Here is a 23,919-nt window from a genome sequence, read left to right on the forward strand (position 1 = left end):
ATCTGCTGGACAGGCAGGTAGTGTAGATAGCGTGGATCTGCTGGCCAGCCAGGTAGTGTAGACAGAGTGGATCTGCTGGACAGGCAGGTAGTGTGGACAGGGAGGACCTGCTGGACAAGCAGGTAGAGTAGACAGGGTGGATCTGCTCGCCAGGTAGGTAGTGAAGACAGGGTGGATCTGCTGGGCGGGCTGGTAGTGTAGACAGGGTAGATATGCTGGTTAGGCAGGTAGTATAGACAGGGTGGATCTGCTGGAAAGGCAGGTAGTGTAGAGAGGGAGGATCTGCTGGACAGGCAGGTAGTGTATTTAGGGTGCACCTGCTGGACAGGCAGGTAGTGTAGACAGGGTGGACGTGCCGGACAAGCATGTAGTGTAGACAGGGTGGATCTGCTGGTAAGGCAGGTAGTGTAAATAGGGTGGATCTGTTGGCCAGGCAGGTAGAGTAGAGAGGGTCAATCTGCTGGACAGGAAGGTAGTAAAGAGAGGGTGGATGTGCTGGACAGGCCGGTAGTGGAGATAGCATGGATCTACTGGAAAGGCAGGTAGTGTAGACAGCTTGGATCTGCTGGCAGGCACGTAGTGTGTACAGGGTGGACCTGCTGGACAAGCAGGTAGTGTAGACTGGGTGGATCTGCTGGCCAGGGAGGTAGTGTAGATACCTTGGATGTACTGGCCAGGCAGGTGGTATAGATAGGGTGGATCTGCTGGACTTGCAGGTAGTGTAGATAGGGTGGATCTACTGGCCAGGCAGATAGTGTAAACAGGGGGGATCTGCTGGACAGGCAGGTAGTATAGACAGTGTAGATGTGCTGGGGAGGCAGGTAGCATAGACAGGGCGGATCTGCTGGACAGCCACGTAGTGTAGACCGAGTGGATCTGCTGGACAGGCAAGTAGTATAGACAGGTCGGTTCTCCTTGACAGACAGGTAGGGGAGATATCGTAGAACTACTGCCCAGGCAGGTAGTGTAGACAGGGTGGATCTACTGGGAAGGCTGGTAGTGTATACAGGGTGGACCTGCTGGACAAGCAGGTAGTGTGGAGAGGGTGGATCTGCTGGGCAGGCTGGTAGTGTAGACAGGGTGGATCTGCTGGACAAGCAAGTTGTGTAGATTGGGCAGATCTGTTGTGTAGGCAGGTAATGTAGACAGGGTGGATCTGCTCGGCAGGCAGGTAGCGTAGACAGGGTTTTCTGCTGGACAGGCAGGTAGCATAGACAGGTTGGATCAGCTGGCCAGGGAGGTAGTACAGACCCGGTGGATCTGTTGGACAGGCAGGTAGTATAGACAGGGTGCATCCGCTGGCCAGGCAGGTAGTGTAGGTAGCGTGGAGCTAATGGCCACGCAGGTAGTGTAGACATGGTGGATCTGCTGGGCAGGCAGATAGTGTATATAGCGTGGATCTACTGGGCAGGCAGGTAGTATAGAAAGGGTGGATCTGCTGGGCAGGCAGGTAGTGTAGACAGGGTTGATCTGCTGGACAGGCAGGTAGTATGGACAGGGCGGATCTGCTGGCCACGCAGGTAGTATAGATATGGCGGGTCTGCTGACCAAGCACGTAGTGTATAGAGGGTGGACCTGCTGGACAAGCAGGTAGTGTAGAGAGGGTGGATCTGCTGGCCAGGCACGTAGTGTACATAGCGTGGATGTACTGGCCAGGCAGGTAGAATAGACAGGGTGGATCTGCTGGCCAGGCACGTAGTGTACATAGCGTGGATCTACTGGCCAGGCAGGTAGAATAGACAGGGTGGATCTGCTGGGCAGGCAGGTAGTGTAGACAGGGTAGATCTGCTGGACAGGCAGGTAGTATAGACAGGGTGGATCTGCTGGACAGGCAGGTAGTGTAGACAGGGTGGATCTGCTGGACGGGCTGGTAGTGTAGACAGGGTGGACCTGCTGGACGGGCAGCTAGTGTAGACAGAGTGGACCTGCTGGACATACAGGTAGTGTATTCAGGGTGGTTCTGCTGGCCAGGCAGGTAGTGTAGATAGCGTGGATCTGCTGGACAGGCAAGTAGTATAGACAGGGCGGGTCTGCTGGACAGGCAGGTAGTGAAGATAGCGTGGAACTACTGGCCAGGCACGTAGTGTAGACAGGGTGGACCTGCTGGACAAGCGGGTAGTGTAGACAGGGTGGATTTGCTGGCCAGACAGGCAGTGTAGATAGCGTGCATCTACTGGCCAGGCAGGTAGTATAGACAGGGTGGACCTGCTGGACAAGCAGGTAGTGTAGACAGGGTGGATCTGCTGGGCAGGCAGGCAGTATAGATAGCCTGGATCTACTGGCCAGGCAGGTAGTATAGACAGGGTGGATCTGCTGGGCAGGCAGGTAGTGTAGATAGGGTGTATCTACTGGCCAGGCAGGTAGTGTAGACAGGGGGGATCTGCTGGACAGGCAGGTAGTGTAGACAGTGTGGATGTGCTGGAGAGGCAGGTAGCATAGACAGGGTGGATCTGCTGGGAAGGTAGGTAGTGTATACAGGGTGGACCTCCTGGACAAGCAGGTAGTGTAGAGAGGTTGGATCTGTTGGGTAGGTAGGTAGTGTAGACAGGGTGGACCTGCTGGATGGGCAGGTAATATAGACAGGGTGGACCTGCTGGGCAGGCAGGTAGTGTACACAGTGTGGTCTGCTGGACAGGCAGGTAGCATAGACATGGTGGATCTGCTGGCCAGACGGGTAGTATAGACAGGTTGGATCAGCTGGCCAGGGAGTTAGTATAGACAGGGAGGATCTGCTGGACAGGCAGGTAGTATAGACAGGGTGTATCTGCTGGCCAGGCAGGTAGTGTAGATAGCGTGGAGCTAATGGCCAGGCAGGTAGTATAGACATGGTGGATCTGCTGGGCAGGTAGATAGTGTAGATAGCGTGGATCTGCTGGCCTGGCAGGTAGTGTAGACACGGTGGATCTACTGGGCAGGGAGATAGTGTAGACAGGGTGGACCTGCTGGACGGGCAGGTAGTATAGACAGGGTGGATCTGCTCAACAGGCAGGTAGTATAGACAGGGGGGATCTGCTGGACAGGCAGGTAGTATAGACAGGGTGGATCTGCTGGACATGTAGGTAGTGTAGATAGCGTGGATCTGCTTGCCAGCCAGGTAGTGTAGACAGAGTGGATCTGCTGGACAGGCAGGTAGTGTAGACAGGGTGGACCTGCTGTACAAGCAGGTGGAGTAGACATGGTGGATCTGCTCGCCAGGTAGGTATTGAAGAAAGGGTGGAACTGCTGTGCAGGCAGGTAGTATAGACTGGGTGGATCTGCTGGATAAGCAGGTAGTATAGACAGGGTGGATCTGCTGGACAGGCAGGGAGTGTAGTTAGGGTGCACCTGCTGGACCGGCAGGTAGTGTAGATAGGGTGGACCTGCTGGACAGGCATGTAGTGTAGACAGGGTGGATCTGCTGGTAAGGCAGGTAGTGTAGATAACGTGGATCTGCTGGCCAGGCAGGTAGTGTAGAGACGGTCAATCTGCTGGACAGGAAGGTAGTAAAGAGAGGGTAGATCTGCTGGACAGGCAGGTAGTGGAGATAGCATGGATCTACTGGCCAGGCAGGTAGTGTAGACAGCTTGGATCTGCTGGCAGGCACGTAGTGTAGACAGGGTGGACCTGCTGGACAAGCAGGTAGTGTAGACTGGGTGGATCTGCTGGCCAGGGAGGTAGTGTGGATACCATGGATCTACTGGCCAGGCAGGTAGTGTAGACAGGGTGGATCTTCTGGGTAAGCAGGTAGTGTAGACAGGGTGGACCTGCTGGATAGGCAGGTAGTATAGACAGGGTGACTCTGCTGGACAGTAAGGGAATGTAGATAGCGTGGATCTACTGGCCAGGCACGTAGTATAGACAGGGTGGATCTGCTGGGTAGTCAGGCAGTGTAGACAGGGTGGACCTGCTGGACAAGCAATTAGTGTAGACTGTGTGGATCTGCTGGACAGGCAGGTAGTGTAGATAGCGTGGATCTACTGGCCAGGTAGGGAGTATAGACAGGGCGGATCTGCTGGGTAGGCAGGTAGTGTAGACAGGGCGGATCTGCTGGATAAGCAGGTAGTGTAGATAGGGCGGATCTGCATGGCAGGCAGGTATTGTATACAGGGTGGACCTGCTGGACAGGCAGGTAGTATAGACAGGGAGGATCTGCTCAACAGGCAGGTAGTATAGACAGGTTGGATCTGCTGGACAGGAAGGTAGTGTAGATAGTGTGGGTCTACTGGCCAGGCAGGTATTGCAAACAGGGTGCATCTGCTTTGCAGGCAGGTAGTGTAGACAGGGTGGACCTGCTGGACAAGGAGGTAGTGTAGACAGGGTGGATCTGCTGGCCAGGCAGGCAGTGTAGATAGCGTGGATCTACTGGCCAGGGAGGTAGTATAGACAGGGTGGATCTGCTGGGCAGGCAGGTAGTGTAGATAGGGTGTATCTAGTGGCCAGGCAGGTAGTGTAGACTGGGGGATCTGCTGGACAGGCAGGTAGTATAGACAGTGTTGATGTGCTGGAGAGGCAGGTAGCATAGACAGGGCGGATCTGCTGGACAGGCAGGTAGTGTAGACAGAGTGGATCTGCTGGACAGGCAAGTAGTATAGACAGGGTGGGTTTGCTGGACAGGCAGGTAGGGGAGATAGCGTGGAACTACTGCCCAGGCAGGTAGTGTAGACAGGGTGGATCTGCTGCGAAGGCAGGTAGTGTATACAGCGTGGACCTCCTGGACAAGCAGGTAGTGTAGAGAGGTTGGATCTGCTGGGCAGGCAGGTAGTGTAGACAGGGTGGACCTGCTGGACAAGCAAGTAGTGTAGACAGTGCGGTTCTGCTGGCCAGGCAGGTAGTGTAGATTGCGTGGATCTACTGGCCAGGCCGGTAGTATAGACAGGGTGGATCTGCTGAGCAGGCAGGTAGTGTAGAGAGGGTGGATCTGCTGGACAAGCAGGTTGTGTAGACAGGGCGGATCTGCTATGTAGGCAGGTAGTATAGACAGGGCGGATCTGCTGAGCAGGCAGGTAGTGTACACAGGGTGGTCTGCTGGACAGGCAGGTAGCATAGACACGGTGGATCTGCTGACCAGGCAGGGAGTATAGACAGGTTGGATCAGCTGGCCAGGGAGTTAGTATAGAGAGTGTGGATCTGCTGGACAGGCAGGTAGTATAGACAGGGTGTATCTGCTGGTCAGGCAGGTAGTGTAGATAGCGTGGAGCTAATGGCCAGGCAGGTAGTGTAGACATGGTGGATCTGCTGAGCAGGCAGGTAGTGTAGATTGCGTGGATCTACTGGGTAGGTAGGTAGTGTAGAAAGGGTGCATCCGTTGGGCAGGCAGGTAGTGTAGACAGGGTGGATCTGCTGGATAGGCAGGTAGTATGGACTGGGTGCATCTGCTGGACAGGCAGGTAATATAGACAGGGCGGATCTGCTGGCCAGGGAGGTAGTTTAGACAGGGCGGATCTGCTGGACCGGCAGCTAGTGTACACAGTGTGGACCTTCTTGACAAACAGGTAGTGTAGACAGGGTGGTTCTGCTGGCCAGGCAGGTAGTGTAGATAGCGTGGATCTATTGGCCAGGCAGTTTGTGTAGACAGGGCGGATCTGCTGGTCAGGTAGGTAGTGTAGACAGGGCGGATCTGCTGGCCAGGCATGTAGTGTAGATAGGGTGGATCTACTGGCCAGGCAGGTAGTGTAGACAGGACAGATCTGCTGGACAGGCAGATAGTATAGACAGGGCGGATGTGCTGGAGAGGCAGGTAGTATAGACAGGGCGGATCTGCTGGACAGGCAGGTAGTGTAGACAGAGTGGATCTGCTGGACAGGCAAGTAGTATAGACAGGGCGGGTCTGCTGGACAGGCAGGTAGTGGAGATAGCGTGGAACTACTGGCCAGGCAGGTAGTGTAGACAGGGTGGATCTGCTGGGAGGGCAGGTAGTGTATACAGGGTGGACCTGCTGGACAAGCAGGTAGTGTAGACAGGGTGGATCTGCTGGCCAGGCAGGTAGTGTAGATAGCATGGATCTACTGGCCTGCCAGGTAGTGTAGACAGGGTGCATCTGCTGGGCGGGCAGGTAGTGTAGACAGGGTGGAACTGCTGGACAAGCAGGTAGTGTAGCCAGGGTGGATCTGCTTGCCTGGCAGGCAGTGTAGATAGCGTGGATCTACTGGCCAGGCAGATAGTATAGATAGGGTGGATATGCTGGGCAGGCAGGTAGTGCAGATAATGTGGAACTACTGGCGAGGTAGGTAGTGTAGACTGGGTTGTTCTGGTGTTCAGGCAGGTAGTGTACACAGGGTGGACCTGCTCGACAGGCAGGTAGTGTAGATAGCATGGATCTACTGGCCAGGCAAGTAGGGTAGACAGGGTAGATCTGCTGGATACACGGGTAGTATAGACAGAGTGGATTTACTGGACAGGTAGGTGGTGTATACAGGGTGAATGTTTTGGACAGGCAGGTAGTGTAGAGAAAATGCACCTGCCGGACAGGCAGGTAGTGTAGAGAGGGTGGATCTGCTGGACAAGCAGGTAGTGTAGACAGGATGGATCTGCTGGACAGGAAGGTAATGTAGATAGGGCGGTTCTGCTGGGCAGGCAGGTAGTGTAGACAAGGCGGATCTGCTGGCCAGGCAGGTAGTGTAGATAGGGTGGATATACTGGCCAAGCAGGTAGTGTAGACAGGGCGGATCTGCTGGACAGGTAGGTAGTATAGAAAGGTTGGATCTACTGGAGAGGTAGGTAGTATAGACAGGGCAGATCTGCTGGCCAGGCCGGTAGTGTAGACAGGGTCGATCTGCTGGACTGGGAAGTAGTATAGACAGGGCGGATCTGCTGGACAGGCAGGTAGTGTAGACAGGGTGGATCTGCTGGACAGGCAGGTAGTGTAGACAGGGTGGATCTGCTGGACAGGCAGGTAGTATAAACAGGGTGGATCTGCTGGACAGGCAGGTAGTGTAGACAGGTTGGATCTGCTGGACAGGCAGGTAGTATAGACAGGGTGGATCTGCTGGATAGGCAGGCATTGCAGACAGGGCGGATCTACTGGAAAAGCAGGTAGTGTTGACAGGGTGGATATGCTGGCCAGGCAGGTAGTGTATACAGGGTGGATGTGCTGGACAGGCAGGTAGTGTATACAGGGTGGATCTGCTGGACTGGCAGGTAGTGTATACAGGGTGGATCTGCTGGACAAGCAGGTAGTGTAGATAGGGTGGAACTGCTGGAGAGGCAGGTAGTGTAGACAAGGTGGAACTGCTGGAAAAGCAGGTGGTGTAGACAGGGTGGGTCTGCTGGCCAGGCAGGTAGTGTAGACAGGGTGGACCTACTGGATAGGCAGGTGGTATAGACAGGGTGGATCTGCTCGACAGGCAGGTAGTATAGACAGGCTCGATCTGCTGGACAGGCAGGTTGTATAGATAGCATGGATCTACTGGCCAGGCAAGTAGTGTAGACAGGGTAGATCTGCTGGATAGACAGGTAATATAGTCAGAGTGGATTTACTGGACAGGTAGGTGGTGCATACAGGGTGGATCTTCTGGACAGGCAGGTAGTGTAGAGAAAATGCACCTGCTGGACAGGCAGGTAGTGTAGAGAGGGTGGATCTGCTGGACAAGCAGGTAGTTTAGACAGGATGGATCTGCTGGCCAGGCAGGTAGTGTAGATAGGGCGGTTCTGCTGGGCAGGCAGGTAGTGTAGACAAGTCGGATCTGCTGGCCAGGCAGGTAGTGTAGACAGGGTGGACCTGCTGGACAAGCAGGTAGTGAAGACAGGGCGCATCTACTGGCCAGGCAGGTAGTATAGGCAGGTTGGATCTGCTGTGGAGGTTGGTAGTGTAGACAGGGTAGTTCTGCTGGATAGGCAGGTAATATAGACAGGGTGGATCTTTTGAACAGGCAGGTAGTGTCGACAGGGTGGATCTGCTGGACAGTCAGGTATTGTAGATAGGGTGCACCTGCTGGACAGGCAGGTAGTGTAGACAGTGTGGACCTGCTGGACAAGCAGGTAGTGTTGACAGGGTGGATCTCCTGGCCAGGCAGGTAGTGTAGATAGCGTGGATCTACTGGCCTGGCAGGTAGTGTAGACAGGGCGGATCTGCTGGGTAGGCAGGTAGTGTAGACAGGGCGGATATGCTGGCCAGGCAGGTAGTGTGGATAGGGTGGATATACTAGCTAGGCAGGTAGTGTAGACAGGGCAGGTCTGCTGTACAGGCAGGTAGTGTAGACAGGGTGGATCTGCTGGAAAAGCAGGTAGTGTAGATAGGGTGGATCTGCTGGCCACGCAGGTAGTCTAGACATGGTGGATCTGCTGGAAAAGCATGTAGTATAGACAGGGTGGATCTGCTGGACAGAGGGAGGAGTCACACCCCACGTGGGGCTGAGTGGGACGGCATGAGACTTCATCACGCTAGTCAGAATGAAACACGATTTATAACGTGTGTATTGTTTATTTCTGGAATTTTTCATTTAATGTTTTTGGACCATGACTGGGAGTAACTGAAACCTTAGAAGGCAAAACAGTGGATAAGAGTGACTTGCCGACCTGAACAGTTTGCTCTTAGAAACTTTGTGTGGTTGGTTGTCTGATCTGTGACTTCCTTTAATTCACTTCTCTGAGTTCCTTAAAGGTAGGAATCATGTTTTATTCCTCTCACAGCCATATTTCCTTAAAAAGGAGTTGGTGAACTGTGGAAAATCTAGATTGCTCAGGCCGCCTTCTGCCAACAGAAATAATGTTGCCTTTCAGCGGTGGTTTGCTTTTCTGAAATTTTCAGTCATCCCACCCTTTAGAAGGAACAACTTTAGAGAATAAGACTGGCCGCTATGCAACTCCCAGAATTTTCTCAGGAATGTTTCAAAAATCTATTGTTATTCTGGATACTGGTGAACAGATGCGCGAACAGCTCAGGGTCTGCCACTGGCCTTCTCCATGACTGTGTTTGTAGGGACAAAGCATGGTAGCAAACAACTTCAAAAAACCTCTGTGGCTTGAAAACACAAAGTTTAATCACTCGTCCATGCTTCTCTTCCACTGCAGGCTGGGGGTAGCTCCTGTATCCTCAGGCCCAGGTGAGATAATTTTCCCATCCTGAGCACTGCCAGGCTCATGGCAGAGGGGAGGGTGCAGGAACGTTGTGCGGCTTTTAAAGTTTCTGCCAATAAGGGGCAGAGTCACTTCCATTCCGTTCCATTGGCTGGGCCTGACCACGGGACAAGTAGCAGAACCTTTCCATCCAGGAGAAACAGAGAGTGTCTGGAGAAAGAATAGACACTGTCCCCAACTCCCAGAGTTAATGCTGTGAATTCAACAGGATGATACACTTGCCTCACTGGCTTTTTGTTCTAATAGACAGAATCATAGAGTCTTGTTGTGCTGAGAGCCTTGTAGGTCACGCAGTCCAGGGATGCAAAATTAGAAGACAATGACGAGGTGCAAACCTGAGAGCGGAGGCGAATGGAGTCCGGAGGGCGGGGGCTGCAGGCCGAGCACACACCCCACCGGGGAGCAGCCATCTCCGCTGCAGCCGACGTTGCCCTAGAGAGATGAATGCAGGCCCAATGTTGGCAGCTATTCCAATGTGAAAGAAACTAAAAATCCAGACTTTTATGTAACAATATTCTAATATTTACAACATTAATCAGCTGGGGGAAAAGGGGTCCACAGAACTTTTGCAGCCTGTGAGCCACCCATTTCTACCCAAATTCAGCCCAAACCTCTAACTGCACAAGCTCATACAAATAGAGAAAGCCAGGAAAAGTATCCAGAACTCCACATGCACTTCACTACTAACAGGGGCCTCCAGCCCTGGTAAGCATGGGAACCACACATGTAAACACTGAGGTGCCCTGCCACGCCAGTGAAGTGCATGCTGCTCGTGTGTGACCCATTTTTAACCCCTAAAGGCATAAAACACGAATACTGTGAATTCAGTTAATAAGTTGAATTTACACCAGTCCTTCCTGATACATCTGAATCAGATCTTTCCCATTATTCACTCCTCAGTATATCACCCCTTCTGTTGAACAGAATTAAGTAAATATTTAAAATTTCTTACCCAGGGGTCAGCAGATTATGATCCAGAGGCCAAGCCCAGCCTGTCTGCTTTTGTGTATAAAGTTCTCATGGAACAGAGCTGTGAGCCTGCCGTGTGTGGTCTACGGCTGCCCCTGGACACAGCTGCAGAGCTGATTCCCGCACAGACCTCGGGGCCCCCAGAGGGAGGCGCCTTCCCTCCATCACCCCCACTGAGCACCAGCCGCCACAGCCGCTAAAACCTGCGGAACTCACTCCATGCCCCTTGTTGGCTTTCTTCACATAAAGTGGATAAAACTGGGTGTTTACAGCCTAAAGCAGCCCATGCCAAGGCACTCCTCAGGGACTGAGCCTTAGTCACAGTCCTTGTGACTACAGCACGTCCATAGATGGGAGCTGGCCGAGGGATCCGTGTGCCTCCAGCTTCTCGGAGCTGGAAAGAATCCATACTGGAAAAATGTTCCTTCAGTGCTCCTCCTTCTGGGAAAAAAAGACGGGGAGCTACATCAACCTTAAGGGTTCATGTTGCTTGAATGTAAGCATAATAAATATTCAGCATGTCTCCTAAGGCCTGGAGTATCATCAGGGACCAAGCTGGGAAAACCACAAAGAATGACGCCCAGTTTCTAAGAGTCATTCCATGCTTTACAATCAGCCCACAACCACCGAGTCCCAGGAAGCCCAGCCGAGACCGCGGCAGGTCCTGACGCAGCATCAGCCTGAGTCTGAGCCCAGAGGAAGCTTCTGCTGCCACAATTGCTGCGTGTGCTCATGGCTTGGGTGCAGGCCCAACCACAGCGGACCAAGGGCAGGCTGAGATTTGGCCTGGACTGGAGCTGTCTCAAGGAGGGTGACGTGTCTTTGACTTTTGCATTCTTCCCTTTTCCTTTCTATTCTCTTGGTGACGTGAACACAGACAGAAGGTGAACGTTTTTTGCATAAGTTCCCTGTAGATTCTGGATATTAGGCCTTTGTCAGATGCATAGTTTGCAAATAGTTTCTCTCATTCCGTAGGTTGTCTGTATTCTCTGTCAAACGTTTCTCTTGCTGTGCAGAAGCTCTTTCATTTAGTTAAATTCTACTTGCCAATTTTGTTTTGTTGCAATTGTTTTTGGGAACTTAGCCAAAAATTCTTTGCCAAGGCCAACGTCAAGAAGAGTATTTCCTAGGTTATCTTCCAGGATCTTACAGTTTGAAGTCTTACATTGAAATCTTTAATATATTTTGAGTTAATTTTTGTATATGGTGAAAGGTAGGAGTCTGGCTTCAGTCTTCTGTATGTGGCTAGCCAGTTATTCCAACACCATATATTGAATAGGATGGTCTTTTTCCACTGCTGCTTTTGCTGGCCTTGTCAAAGATTGGATGGTTGTAGGCGTGTGGCTTTATTTCTGAGTTTTCTGTTCTGTTCATTGGTCTATGAGTCTGTTTTTGTACCAGTACAGAAGCTGTTTTGGTTACTGGGGCTGTATAGTATAGTTTGAAGTTGAGTAGTGTGATGCCTCTGGCTTTGTTCTTTTTGCTTAGGATTGCTTTGGCTGTTTGGGCTCTCTTTTCATTCCATATGAATTTTAGGATAGTTTCTTCTTGTTCTTAAATGCATTTTATAATTAACTTGTTTAGCTCTAAGAAAAAAACTTGATTTTGTATTGGAATAGCATTAAATTTAATATTTTAAAAAAATGTTTCATCTACTTCTAACTTACTGCAAAGAGTTTTATAAAGTTGCCTGTAATGATTTTTTAATGTTTTTCTTCATTTTTATAAAGGAAACATCCTTGTAACCACACCCAGGTCAAGGAATAGAACTTTATCAATCATCCCAGAAGCGCCCACCACATGTCCCATTTCTATTATAACCTACTTCCTCTCCCCAAAAATAACCACTTCCCAAACTCTTATGGTAATCATTTCCCTAATCTTTATAGTTTTATCACCAAGTGTATATCCCTAGACACTATAGTTTAGTGTTGTTTTATTCTTAAAATTTGATATGTTTTTAAAGTCTCTTAATCTACACGTTTTTCTCTCTATCCCTTTCTTTTCCTTATCTTTTACAACGTTTAAATTTTTCTTGTTAGCACTTGTAACTTTCTTATTTTTTTTTTTTTTCTAATCAGATACCTAGTGGTTTGTTTTGGTTGATTATTTTCTCTTGAGAGCCAGCTTTTGGATTTACTTCTTAGTTCTATTCTTTTTCTACTTAATAATATCTGCTTTTATTTGTAATAATTCACCCCTTTCTTTTGGTTCACTTATTCTTTTTCTGGCTTTTTCAGTTATATGTTTAAATAATTTATTTTTATTATTTAAATTTGTATTGATATAGTTATTTAATGCTATAAAGTTTCCTGTGACAGTTACTTTTTTTCTGAGTCCTATAAATTCTCTATATATTTTCCCAGCCTTTTATAGCTGTATATCTTATATGCAGTATGGTGTTTGATTTTGCTTTGTGAGCCAATCCAAGACTGTTTTCCATTTAATAGGTGAGCCAAGTCCATTTTTTACATCACAGATAACAGGGAATCCCTTGTTCTATTTTATTTGCTTTTACCCTTTTGGTATTTAAGAGGGCTTTCTTCCTCCCTTTTTTTTTTCCACTTTTATCCTAATGCCTTTATAGCAAACACTTAGTTTCTTTGGTTGGCTCCCCATAGTACCTGATACTGCAGTTAGCTGATGGACACCCCAGTCCCAGTTGGCCCCTGCACATCTTCTGCCCGCCCCTACCACTTCTCTGGTGGTTGTTCTTTGTCTGCATTGTCCAAGCTGGTAACCATGGCATGCTGCACTTTTATCACCGTCATGTGCCAGCAGCTCCACAGATAAATACAGACCACCCTGCAGCTCACCTTTGCATCTGCCTCTAGTCATTTTGGTTTCCGGAGCTTATTCTTTAGTGGGTCATCCCTCAGCTCCTGGTCACCGTACTTCCTGTGTTTGTGTGTACTCATAAAAAATATGTGTGACTTTTACCCTTGATAGTCACTATTTAGATGTTAAATCTTTGGCTTATATTTTTTCCCTTAAATATCTTAAATATGTTACTGAACCTATTCTATTCTGGACCTGTAATCCCTACTACAAAGCCACTCACAAGTCCAGTTTTCATCATTTCTGATTTTACAGACATGCATTCTTAAGGGGGAGGAATTTATAGAACTGGAAGCCATGTTAATATCCTAGTCCTGAGGTGGCTGAGATTTAGTCTGTCCAGGTAAGATGGTGCAGGTAGGGAGTGTGGTGGTCCAAGTGGCACACGCAGGAAGTCACAGAATGTGGGAGGCATTGTTTTGTGTACCCTGTGCACAGAGTGTCTGATGCCCTTTGATAGGTTTGCGGCCTCATCTGGTGGACTTTCTGGCACAGCCCTTCTTCAAGGTTGCTGCATCTGAAGCTCTTTAAGAGGGCGTTTCCCTTCTGCCAGATTGCACTCTGTGCACAGTGCAGTTGCTTCTCCCTGCGGAGTGAGATGGGCCCACATTGGCTGTGGCTCCACCTGGCCTTGGTGCTCTTGTCGCCCTCTGCTCTGCTGCTCCCTTCATGTAAGAAGGGTGTGTTAAGAGTCCGTAAGTGTGTCGTGTTAGATATTTAGGAAGGAAATGTTAATTCTAAAAATAGGTTTCACATCTTTTTTTTTTAACTTATATAAAATTGACTGGACTTTCTCTTCTGGATTATCTTCTTATAATTAGAGACTAATAACACACTGATACGAAGTAGCTTTATATCAGGAAAATGGATAAATGTAAACATTTGCCTACCAGGAGAAAATAATACGACCTGATTGGAAAATGTACAGATAAAAAGCTAAGTTTAGTAGGTAGCCATTGATGAACACAGTCTAACTTAAGACAACAATTGGGGATTGTTAGAGCAGAGATTGTAGCTCCCCTCTGAGGAGGAGCTGACCAAAATGTCGTCCAGCTCCTGCTTGACAGAAGAGGTGCAGCCAAATTGATCCAAAGGAAATGTCAGAGGAGGCCAGGGTGGGAATTATCAACAACTGTGTTTGAGGATTTGTTCCACTTTGTTTTGGTTTTGGTGAAATTATCACAGTTTGCATGTTATATTACCTTGGCACTTAGAGTCATGGCAACTTGTTGCATTTATGCGAGATTTTTTCTCCCTAAAGTCTCTTCTGTTTGATAGCATATATGTACCTTTCATAATCAATATCAAACTGAAGTAACTTGAAAAGATAGATAATTTTATTCATTTTCTGGGATTCCATAACCACAAACTCAGTGGCTTAAAACCACAGAAATATATGTCCTCACAATTCTGGAGGCCAGAAATCCAAAATCAAGAGCTCGGCAGGGTTGCTTCCTACTGGCAACTCAAGGAAGTTGAGTTTATGAGTATGTATTATTTTTTATTATATGTAGTGTAGTACTTTAATAATTATTAAAAATTAAATCATTCACAAATGTTGGTCATTTTTCTTACTGGTAACAAAAGTTTTGTGACATATCTTACAGCAATATAGTTAAGAACTGATGCCCTTGATTAGCAATTTTAAAAACCGGAGGCTTATCCTAGCCTGTCTTATTTTCCTAGACTTGTGTGGAAATGATTTGAAGATGATGGCCCATAACAGCACATTTCTGTAAAGCCTGTGCGTAGAACCCTAGAGTGGTCTGGGAGATGAAGATTAAGACCTTGTTATCCATCTCTTAAGGAAAATACCATCAGAGGAAAGTGCAAATCTTATTATAGGTCATCACTAGAATGAGGATTGTAATTTATAGAAATTGGGGTTTAATTATGAGAAATAGTTCCGTTCTTGGCTCTCGTTTACTTCTATTTGGAGTTGTTTTGTTGATTCTTCTCTATTCTCTTCTCTTCCTTTTCTTGAATGGAAAGGAACTTGGAAAACTCATTGCCCTGTCCTTGGGCTTGTCAGAGGAAACTTGGAATGTCATTGCCTTTTGGGCACATTTGCAAGCAAGGCGGTGACATATGCTGTGGTGCAGCCTGGGTGTGGGGAGTTAAGGGCTGTTAGCTCCATCATTCAGACATGTTTTAAGTTTATGGAAACTCTGTGTTTTATACAAGTGCGTTTGTGCCCTGTGTTTTCCGCTTGTGTTGTATAACGTTCTATTCTTTGTTTTTAACACTTCCCGCCCCCACCCCATCCCTCCGACATGCACCTCAGACAGCATGAACAAGACAAGCTGCTACTTCCTCTCCTCTCTTGCACAGTTTATCTTTGATTGCAGCAAAATACACATAACATAAAATTGCCATCCTAACCATGTTTAAATGTACAGTTCAGTGGTGTTAAGTACATTCACATTATTGTGCAACCATTACCACCATACATCTCTACAACTTTTACATCTTCCCACACTGAAACTCTGTCCCCATTAAATGCTAACTTTTCATTCTCCAGCACCCCCAGACCTGGTAACTGGCTTTCTATTTTCTGTCTGTATGATTTGACTTTTCTGAGTACCTCATATAAGTCAAATCAGACAGTATGTGTCCTTTTGTGACTGTCTTATCTCAGCGTAACGTCCTCAAGTTTCAGCCCTATTGTAGCATGTGTCAGCATTTCCTTTTTCAGACTGAATAATACTCCATATTGTGTATAGTGTACACCACATTTTGCTTATCTATTCATCCACTGATGGACATGTGGGTTGCTTCCATGTTTATCTGTTGCAAGTAATACTGCTATGAACATGGGTATACAAGTATCTTTCATTCTCTGCTTTCAGTTCTTTTGAATATATTCCCAGAAGTGGAATTGCTGGATCATATGGTAATTCTGTGTTTAATTTTTTGAAGAACCTCCATACTGTTTCCTATAGTAGCTATACCATCCTCCATTTCCACCAACATTGCACGAAGGATCCAGTTTCCCCACATCCATGTCAACACCACTTGTTAAACTTTCTTTTTTTTTTTTAATTTGCCAGTAGCCTCATAATGAGTGTGAGGTAGTATCTCATTGTAGTGTTAATTTGCATTTACCTAACAATTCATGATGTGGAGCATCTTTTCATGGGCTTGTTGGCTGCTGTGTCTCTTCTTTGGAGAAGTGTCTGTTGAAGTTGTTTGACATTTTTTAATCAAGTTGTTGGGCAGGTTCCCTTGTTTTTACGTCAGAGTAGGTGATGTTTGTCTTGAAGGTTATAAAAAGAGAACATGTTTGCTATGACATGTAGTTGATTGCTATGAAATGTAGTTGATACATGCAGAATAGAAAGATTTATAAATTAAATACTCCTTTATTAACATTTTAATGTGTCGAATTTAAATTTCAGAAGCATTCATCTTTCTTCTCTACTTGTACATTTTTATTTACCTGACAGTGTAAAACCCACAACCAAAAAATAATGGCTTTTTCCCCATTTAAAATACTTTGTAAAAATAGTAGCCCAGTTGTCATTTGTGAGCCCAGGCTTGGTCCTCAAGTCTGACATAGACTCCCCAAGGCCCTAACGCTGAAGTTCTCTGAGCCCTACCACTGCCCAGGCAGACCCAGGAAGTGTCCCAGCAGTGCCCAAGAAGGTCACCTCCACCTGTGGAACCCACAGTGTGGGTAGCCCCCAGGGAGCCACAGCCATGTAGACCCAGATTCACAGGAGGATGCGGTTACTGCAAGCATCTGAACCTGGCCCCACCACCTATGGGCAGAGTTGGTTCCAGCTCAGTGTGTCCATGGGATGTCTTTAGGTTCACCTTGCTTTTCTGTCCCACGCTCACATGTTGGAGCTAAGCTGCATGGAGTGTCCTTCTTCCTGTACGTATGAGATTAGTCAGCAGTCCTGTCTCCTTCCATATTCTGTCTTTATTTCTGCGACACTATTTCTGGAGAACATTGTATTTGTGCTTTTCCTTTGATATGTTTGTAATTTTCGTTAGAAAAGCCCTTTTAGATTCTAAAGCTTCTACATTCAGTATTTCAATCAATGATAACAAACTGGTGTAAGACTAAATATAAAATACAAACATCAACACATTTCCATAAATTGCTGTTATAATGTCTGCCACAAAAAGTTCAGTTGTTTGTATGTTTTTCAAATATGCTTTGCTTGTCTTGATGATTTACAACTGTTGGCACTGCTGTTTAAGTCTGTTCTGACAGTGAGAAAGTGACTCATTTGGCAAAGTCAGCTGTTTTTTACTAAAAGTGAATAGTGGTGAGTGGAAAGGGGCTTGTATACAATTTTCTTGTCAAAGAACGATGACCGGCAAATAAGCAATTTTAGTTCCTTGGATTTGAGCACCACTCTTGCATGCCTCCACCAACCAGCTTGTCTCCACAGAGCTTCCTTCCTCACTTTACACTGAAAATCTGTTATCAGTGTGTGGAAAATAAAAATTTTACACATCTTTAGTTTTGAGGATGTGGATTACTATTTACAGGTTTTTTTTTTCTGTAAGGAAGACATTTTTTTAAAAAGTAAAAGGTGTTCCCATTGTTTAGTTATTGCCTTATGATTTGATTTTCTTGTTTCACAAAGAACAGCTTTTAATTAAATGTATTTAAATAGTAAAAATATACATGTCACTTCACCTGGTTCCAGTTAAATGTGTTAACAGTGTATGTGGTTGGTGCTTAATAAAAACATGTTCAGTGCAGTAATAATTAACTTCAGTTAAACCCTTAAACATATAGGGAGTAAACAGAAATGTTGAGTGGTTACTCAGCATGGGGTAAGGGATACATCAAGTCATTGGTCAGTATTGGGTATCATCACGTTCTTACCATCTTTTTTCTGGAGTTTTAATAGTTGTTTTTTAAAAAAATCTCTGTTTTAATAAGCCATTTTGATGTTTGAAACTACCTTGGATAAGCATATCAAGACCCTTCAGAGATTCTAAAACATGTTCAGCACTTTCTGGTACAATATTCTCAAAGAACCAGGATACATCTTATTTCTCAAAATGAAACAAAAATGTATTAGACATTACCCCTGTGACTTCAAGCCCACAGTCTGTCACTTTGAAGTATTTGTATCCTTTTACAAAAGAAAAGCCAAATGAAGATCTCCCTGAAAAAATATTTTAATAGAATATGTCTTTATTTCAGTATCTTAAATAGTGAAGATGGAGAAATATTCAATTATGAAGAGCATGAATATGCATCCAAAAAAAGGAAAAAGGACCATTTTAGAAATGACACAAATACTCAAAGTAAGATCATTCTCATTAATTTTATTTTACTTGTTGATTATGTTGAAATACTAAATTACTCTGACAATGCTATCTTATGAAATAAAAGGTGATACAAATATGTAAATAACAGCCCAGTATCCAGCATTGCCTACATATTTAGTGATCAAACTTTTTGCAGCCCAACGTTTCAGTGGGTAAGATGTGCAAAAACAAAATAAGAGATAGCAAAACCCACAAAACAGCCCATGAATCTGAATGCGTGAATTATGGTCATGAATTCAGCTCAATCTTCAGCAGTGAGGCCAAACTGAGAGGTGTCCTGACTTGAGTTTTGAAGTCACTGAAGATTCACAGCAGGAGACAGACATTCAGAGCTGGAGTTTAGGATGTTAGATGGCAGCAGGGGAAGGCTGGAGGTGGGACCTATCTGTGAGAGGGCATAGAGTTCTATCATGCAGCATATCTGTGAGTTACCAAGACACATGTTAATGTATAGTAGGCTCCCTTACCTCAGGGGATAGACCTCCAGTGGATGCCTGAAACTGTGGATACTACCAAACCTTATGGATACTATGTTTTTTTTTCTGTATATACACACTTATAATAAAGTTTAATTTATAAATTAGGTGCAGTAAGAGATTAACGAGAATAATAATAAAATGAAACAGTTATAGCAAGATGGCCACCATCACCGCTCTTGCACTTTGGGGCTATTATGAAGTACAATAAGGGTTCTTTAAACACAAGCACTGTGATATCTCAACAGGTGATCCGATAACCAAGATGGCTACTGAGTGACCAAGGGGCGGGTAGTGTAGGACTCGCTTGACAAAGGGAGGATTTGCATCCCAGGCAGGACAGAGCAGGACGGTGTGAGATTTCATGACACCACCCAGAATGGCACACAATTTAAAACTTATGAATGGTTTATTTCTGGAATTTTCCACTTAATGTTTTCAAACCAAAGCTGACTGTGGGTAATTGAAACTGTAGAAGATGAAACTGTGAATACGGGGGGACTACTTTATGAAGAAGATAGGGTCACATGGAGAATACAGTTAGTGTGATTCTTGAAACTTTTAAGATTTATCTGAAAAATTTGTTTCTATGGAGTACTATACACAGCAACAGAAGAATAGAACTTTTTATTAGGGTACATAGGAATGTGGTAATGTAATTGCATTTTATAATCATTTACGTCTTCATATGGCTTCAGTCATTAATAAATACTAATTTTCTTCTAAGTTACTAGGACTTGGTACTGTCTGAAATCATTGTTCATATCTTAAACTGATTTAAGAAACAAAGCAATTCTTTTGCATTCAACCAAGTAAAAGCATTTCTTGTCAATATAGTAAGTCAGATAATTTTGTTAATATGTCAAATTATTTAAATTCCTTTAAAATCTTCATTTTGAAATGATTTGCCAGATTTTAAAAACAAAGGTAATTTTTATTCTAGGTTTTTATCGTGAAAAATGGATCTATGTCCATAAAGAAAGCACAAAAGAAGTAAGTATTCTATTATAAATAAAAGAGTATCTTGGATTGTTTCTGTTGAATATGGAGTCACATTAAATAAATGTATTAATAAAGTTGCATAAAACACATTTCTTTTGCAATATCAGATCTATGGTTCACATTCTGACAGATAATAGCATATGAGGAGCTTTTGAGGCAGTGATTCTCCATTGTGTGTGCTTGCATGTGCATGTGGTATGTGGCTGTGTATTTGTGCACACATTGGTGTGTGTTGTGTGTATGGTGTATGTGTGTTGTATGTATGGTGTGTATGTATGGTTGTGCATGTATTTGTGCACACATCGGTGTGTGGGATGTATGGTGTGTGGTGGCATGTGGTATATGTGTGCAGTGTGTGGTTCCTGCCTACCTGTACATATCTGAGTCAACAGCAGGGCTATTTAAACCAAGCATGGACTCCTGCAGTCATACGCATTTTCTCTGTGTTAGCATGAACTCCTGATGCTGATGGGAATGTGTCCTCCCTGTGGCGTGTTTTGGAGGGCAGGGCATCTGTGAGCCCTCTAATTCCACATAAAGAGTGGCTAACATGAAATTAGTAATTGGGTTGGGTTTGTGCAGAGCCATGTGAACTCTTTCCCTGCCTTTCTTTTGCCAAGTTGGGCTAAAGCTTTTTCATGAGCCATAAAACAAACCAGAGAGCTTCAAGCTGTTTCCTGTTTCTTTACTAGGATCCGGGAAGTTGAGTTCCTTTTATAGTCCTAGAAACTCTGCATTTGCTTTATTTTGCAACAATTGGGGAAAATAATTTAGGGAATTACTGTCTATCATATGTTATTTCAGGGTAAGTTAAATATTCCAGAAATGTTTGTAGATGCTCTGAAACTAGTCCAGCTTCCAAGAAACTGAAGGATTAGATTCTGAGAAAGAAAACTTAATCTGTTTGGTTATGGTTAGTGGGTATAGAATGAATCAGATCCTTAATATACACTCAAATACACCATTAGACGATTATTTGACAGAATCTAACCTAGTTTGTAAAAAACAACATTTAGTGCTCATGAAAGACCATTAAATATTTCATCTGCTCTGTTGCCATACTGATTACAGAACAGAGGATCCCATCCAAGGTAGCATATACAGGAAAGGAGGATCTTATTGTGAGGCTGTGGGGATGTTCCCTGGAATCCTAGGAACCAGAACCTAACAAGGCTGAGAGGGACCAGAACTAGGACTGGGTGCTGGTGTCCCTGCACCATGTCATGTCTCCACACCCTCACCTGGTATAGAGCAAGTGCCTGCTGCTTGTCCATGCTGGCTGGTGTCTCACTGCTTCCGAGGTTACATGCTGTGGTTCTAGGTCCAGACATGCTCTTTGTGGTCTGCTCTGTGAATCAGATTTAATTTCCTTTTGTGAGATGGGTGGTGACCTTGGAAAGTGTCTGCTGCACCATCGTGTGGAATCTCAGCTGTGATGGATTTCAGATTATAATCTATATCAAAATGAGTGTTTCCTTTCCCCAGAGTTCCCAGGAAAATGTTTTCCACATAGCAGGCACTCAGTCAACATATTTGGATGTTTTAAATGAGTATATTTTGTTGAGTTGTGCACCCGTCAGGGCGATTGGGGTTGACGCACAGAAGCACATGAGCCTCTGAGTGCATCGGCTGTTAGAGGCAAAGGTGCTATGACTCCAGCTGCTTTCTCTAGGACATCTCAAGTCACCTGTTTGGAATTTGAGACCAATCATCTCATGTTTTCTATTATTGTTTTCTAGCTTACTTATCTCTACAACTTTGACCTGAAAATCTGTAGATTTTAAATATTTCAAATATGGAGGATGAAGATGGAGTTTAAAATGACTTCTGAAACCTAATGTGCTAATCTATACAAACCAATACAGGATAAGGGTGTATCATGGAAGAAAAACATCTAAGAGAATAGCAGCAGTGTTTACAGTACTGAAAATAAATTGTTTCATTTTCTTCCTTCGGTTCTTGGACCTGTGGGTCTAAGCACCAGTTTTTTTGGTGTTTTGGGTTCTTGGCATCCGTGCTCCCAGCCTGAAAGCTGCCCATGGTCACATCCAGCACTTGCCTTCAGCCCTCTCCATCCCAATGCTGGTTTTCAGAGGCACCTTCTTGCTACCGAAGCGCCTCTCCCAGCCCTGATCCTTGTGGTTGAGCATACTTCCAGCCTGGGCAGTGCATGGCTGCTCTGGAGAGAAATCCCATGTTATACTTCAAACTCGGGCAGTGCAGGCCTCCCCTGCAGAGAAATCCTGTGTTTCAACTAGATATTTATAACACCTACATCCTTACAATGCAGTTAATCAGATGATTTATGTATTTTTAGTTGCGTAGCCTAGAATGAATCCAGTTCTTTTATGATCTTAGCTTTAACGTCGTCCACACCCCAGTTTGTCCCCAACAAAACAAACCAGCAAGATATTTAATAAATATTTGTCTTTGCTATTACTTCAGCAGGTTCTAAAAAATGTCAGTTAACGGTGTCTCAGGTATACATAAACAGCTTAAATTATTAGCATTGCTACAATTTTACTATACTCTCATCTAAATCTAAAATCAGTCTTCAAAATAAAAACAAATTGTCCTTTGCCAAAAATTTTTTTAATTGCACAATTGACATTAACTGCCAATTCTTTTTGGCTAATTGACTAATTTTAACTTCTGTGTTGCTCTTCCAGAGGCATGGCTATTGCACCTTGGGAGAAGCCTTTAATCGGTTAGACTTCTCAAGTGCAATTCAAGATACCCGAAGGTTCAATTATGTGGTCAAAGTAAGTGTTCTATTTCAAAAACTACTTTGATGACTCTTTTGAACAACTATATTTTGAAGATTGTAAGTGTACAACGTTTAAGATGCTTTTGGCAGCTTGAAGGTGTGCCTGTTTGCTGTGTATTAATCGTAAAACAAGGGAACAAGTTCAGGAGAAAACAGTGACGTTGGAGGATTTCTCCAGTATTGGTGGCAGAGGTTGCAGAGCCTCAGTGGGAGCAAACACTCATCTGCCCTGTGGCTCTGTGGTTGCTGAGGATGCCACAAGGTGGTCCCTTGGGGGTTGTACCATGTACCTACATACTGTGTCAGTGATAGAAAGGTCGTGGGATCTTTACCTGATGATTTCACGAATGTTTTCTGCTTCGTGTTTTTCACAAGGAATGAGGCTTGTGTCACAGAGGAAGAAGTAGCTAATAGAAAACAGGAATTTCATACAAAATAGAATTCCACAAAAGCCTTATTGCATTAATGATACCCTTTTGGAAGAAATTTTTATCTTGGGCCACACTCAAAAAGAAAGGATCTTAGCCATATATTCCATTTATTGTTTGCTTTTGTCCAAAGATTAATTACTATGTGGTTTATGCACCTTCATTCTATTATGGATAACATAGAAGCTATAGTTTATGAAGCTATTAATTTTGTGGTTCTAATGGTTCTGTGAGACATTGGAAAAATGTTTCTTTTAATTGCTTTTAGGCATTTGAAAGTGCTACTGGGAGGACAGAAAATTTAGGGAGTTAAATAATTGTAAGCTTTAGATAATGTTATTTGTTCAGTTTGGTCCTGAGCAGAATTTCCAGGGCTGCTGATGTAACTACTACTTACAACTCCTGTTGTGCTCCATGCTTCACTGAAGCCCAGCCACCACGTGCAGGCTGGACTTCCCCGGTGTTTTCTGAGTCCTCCTTTAGATATTTACACACTGGCCAGCAGGGTGTTCTCGATAGGTACCTTTCTTATAGATGATGAAATGCAGATTTGACTCAGCCTTGTGGAAATTTTCAGTACTTAAGTAGCCGGGAAAAACATCAGCAGAGAGGTCTGTTTAGCAGTAACTATTTCTCCATGTAGCTCTCTGATAGTTCAGACCATACTGAGTTGCTTTATAGTAGCACTTCTTGACCATCTGTCTACATAAAAGGATTTAATTCCTGGTGTGAGTGAGAGAATAGGATGGAGCACAGGAGGAAGTCGTTGGCTCCTGGTGGTTTCTGTGCTGGGTGCCCTGCTCTCTCATCTTTGGTCACTGACTCTGGAGAAGGTGCGAGTATTCTGTGCTTTGTCAGAGGGGGAATCCATAGACCAGGACCAGCATTTAATCAGTTTCAGTCATTTGGACGACTGCATAATTTTTTTTTTGTCTGTGTACCACATACTACTATAATTTGCTGGGTAGCTTTTCTTCGAATTTACTTTTTTAAACAGAAATACCTACTTTAGCCTCATCCTAAACACTAATGCCTGTGAAATGGTAAATTTTCTGTCGGTCGTTTGTCTAGTACATATAAAATAAAT

General features: G+C 45.1%; 2 protein-coding genes and 1 long non-coding RNA gene across 16 annotated transcripts in view; 1 reads left to right on the forward strand and 2 right to left on the reverse strand.

Moving 5' to 3' along the window:
* Positions 1-8,378: 8,378 nt before the first annotated feature.
* On the reverse strand, positions 8,379-10,699 carry LOC100608666 (protein FAM87A-like). Its single transcript, XM_063781235.1, is given in 1 exon segment — positions 8,379-10,699. A coding segment is annotated over 1 exon segment (480 nt). The 3' UTR covers positions 8,379-10,219.
* Positions 10,700-10,755: 56 nt separating this feature from the next.
* Positions 10,756-23,919, forward strand: part of LOC112204054 (uncharacterized) — an 86,002-nt gene continuing 72,838 nt past the window's right edge. For all 8 annotated transcript variants that reach the window (XM_063781213.1, XM_063781212.1, XM_063781214.1 and 5 more), the window contains exons 1-4: positions 10,756-10,907; positions 18,032-18,135; positions 19,579-19,628; positions 22,307-22,399. In XM_063781213.1, coding sequence (XP_063637283.1) covers positions 10,756-10,907; positions 18,032-18,135; positions 19,579-19,628; positions 22,307-22,399 — 399 coding nt within the window. The remainder of the gene's footprint in view (positions 10,908-18,031; positions 18,136-19,578; positions 19,629-22,306; positions 22,400-23,919) is intronic.
* Positions 18,137-23,919, reverse strand: part of LOC104004098 (uncharacterized) — a 42,747-nt gene continuing 36,964 nt past the window's right edge. For 3 of the 7 annotated variants that reach the window (XR_008537515.2, XR_010146725.1, XR_010146724.1), the window contains one exon: positions 18,137-23,534. This is a non-coding gene — a long non-coding RNA (uncharacterized LOC104004098). The remainder of the gene's footprint in view (positions 23,535-23,919) is intronic. The other 4 variants (XR_010146730.1, XR_010146728.1, XR_010146731.1 and 1 more) reach the window with 4 other exon arrangements.

Source organism: Pan troglodytes, chromosome 8 (assembly GCF_028858775.2).
Source record: "Pan troglodytes isolate AG18354 chromosome 8, NHGRI_mPanTro3-v2.0_pri, whole genome shotgun sequence".
In the NCBI taxonomy this organism is placed as follows: domain Eukaryota; kingdom Metazoa; phylum Chordata; class Mammalia; order Primates; family Hominidae; genus Pan; species Pan troglodytes.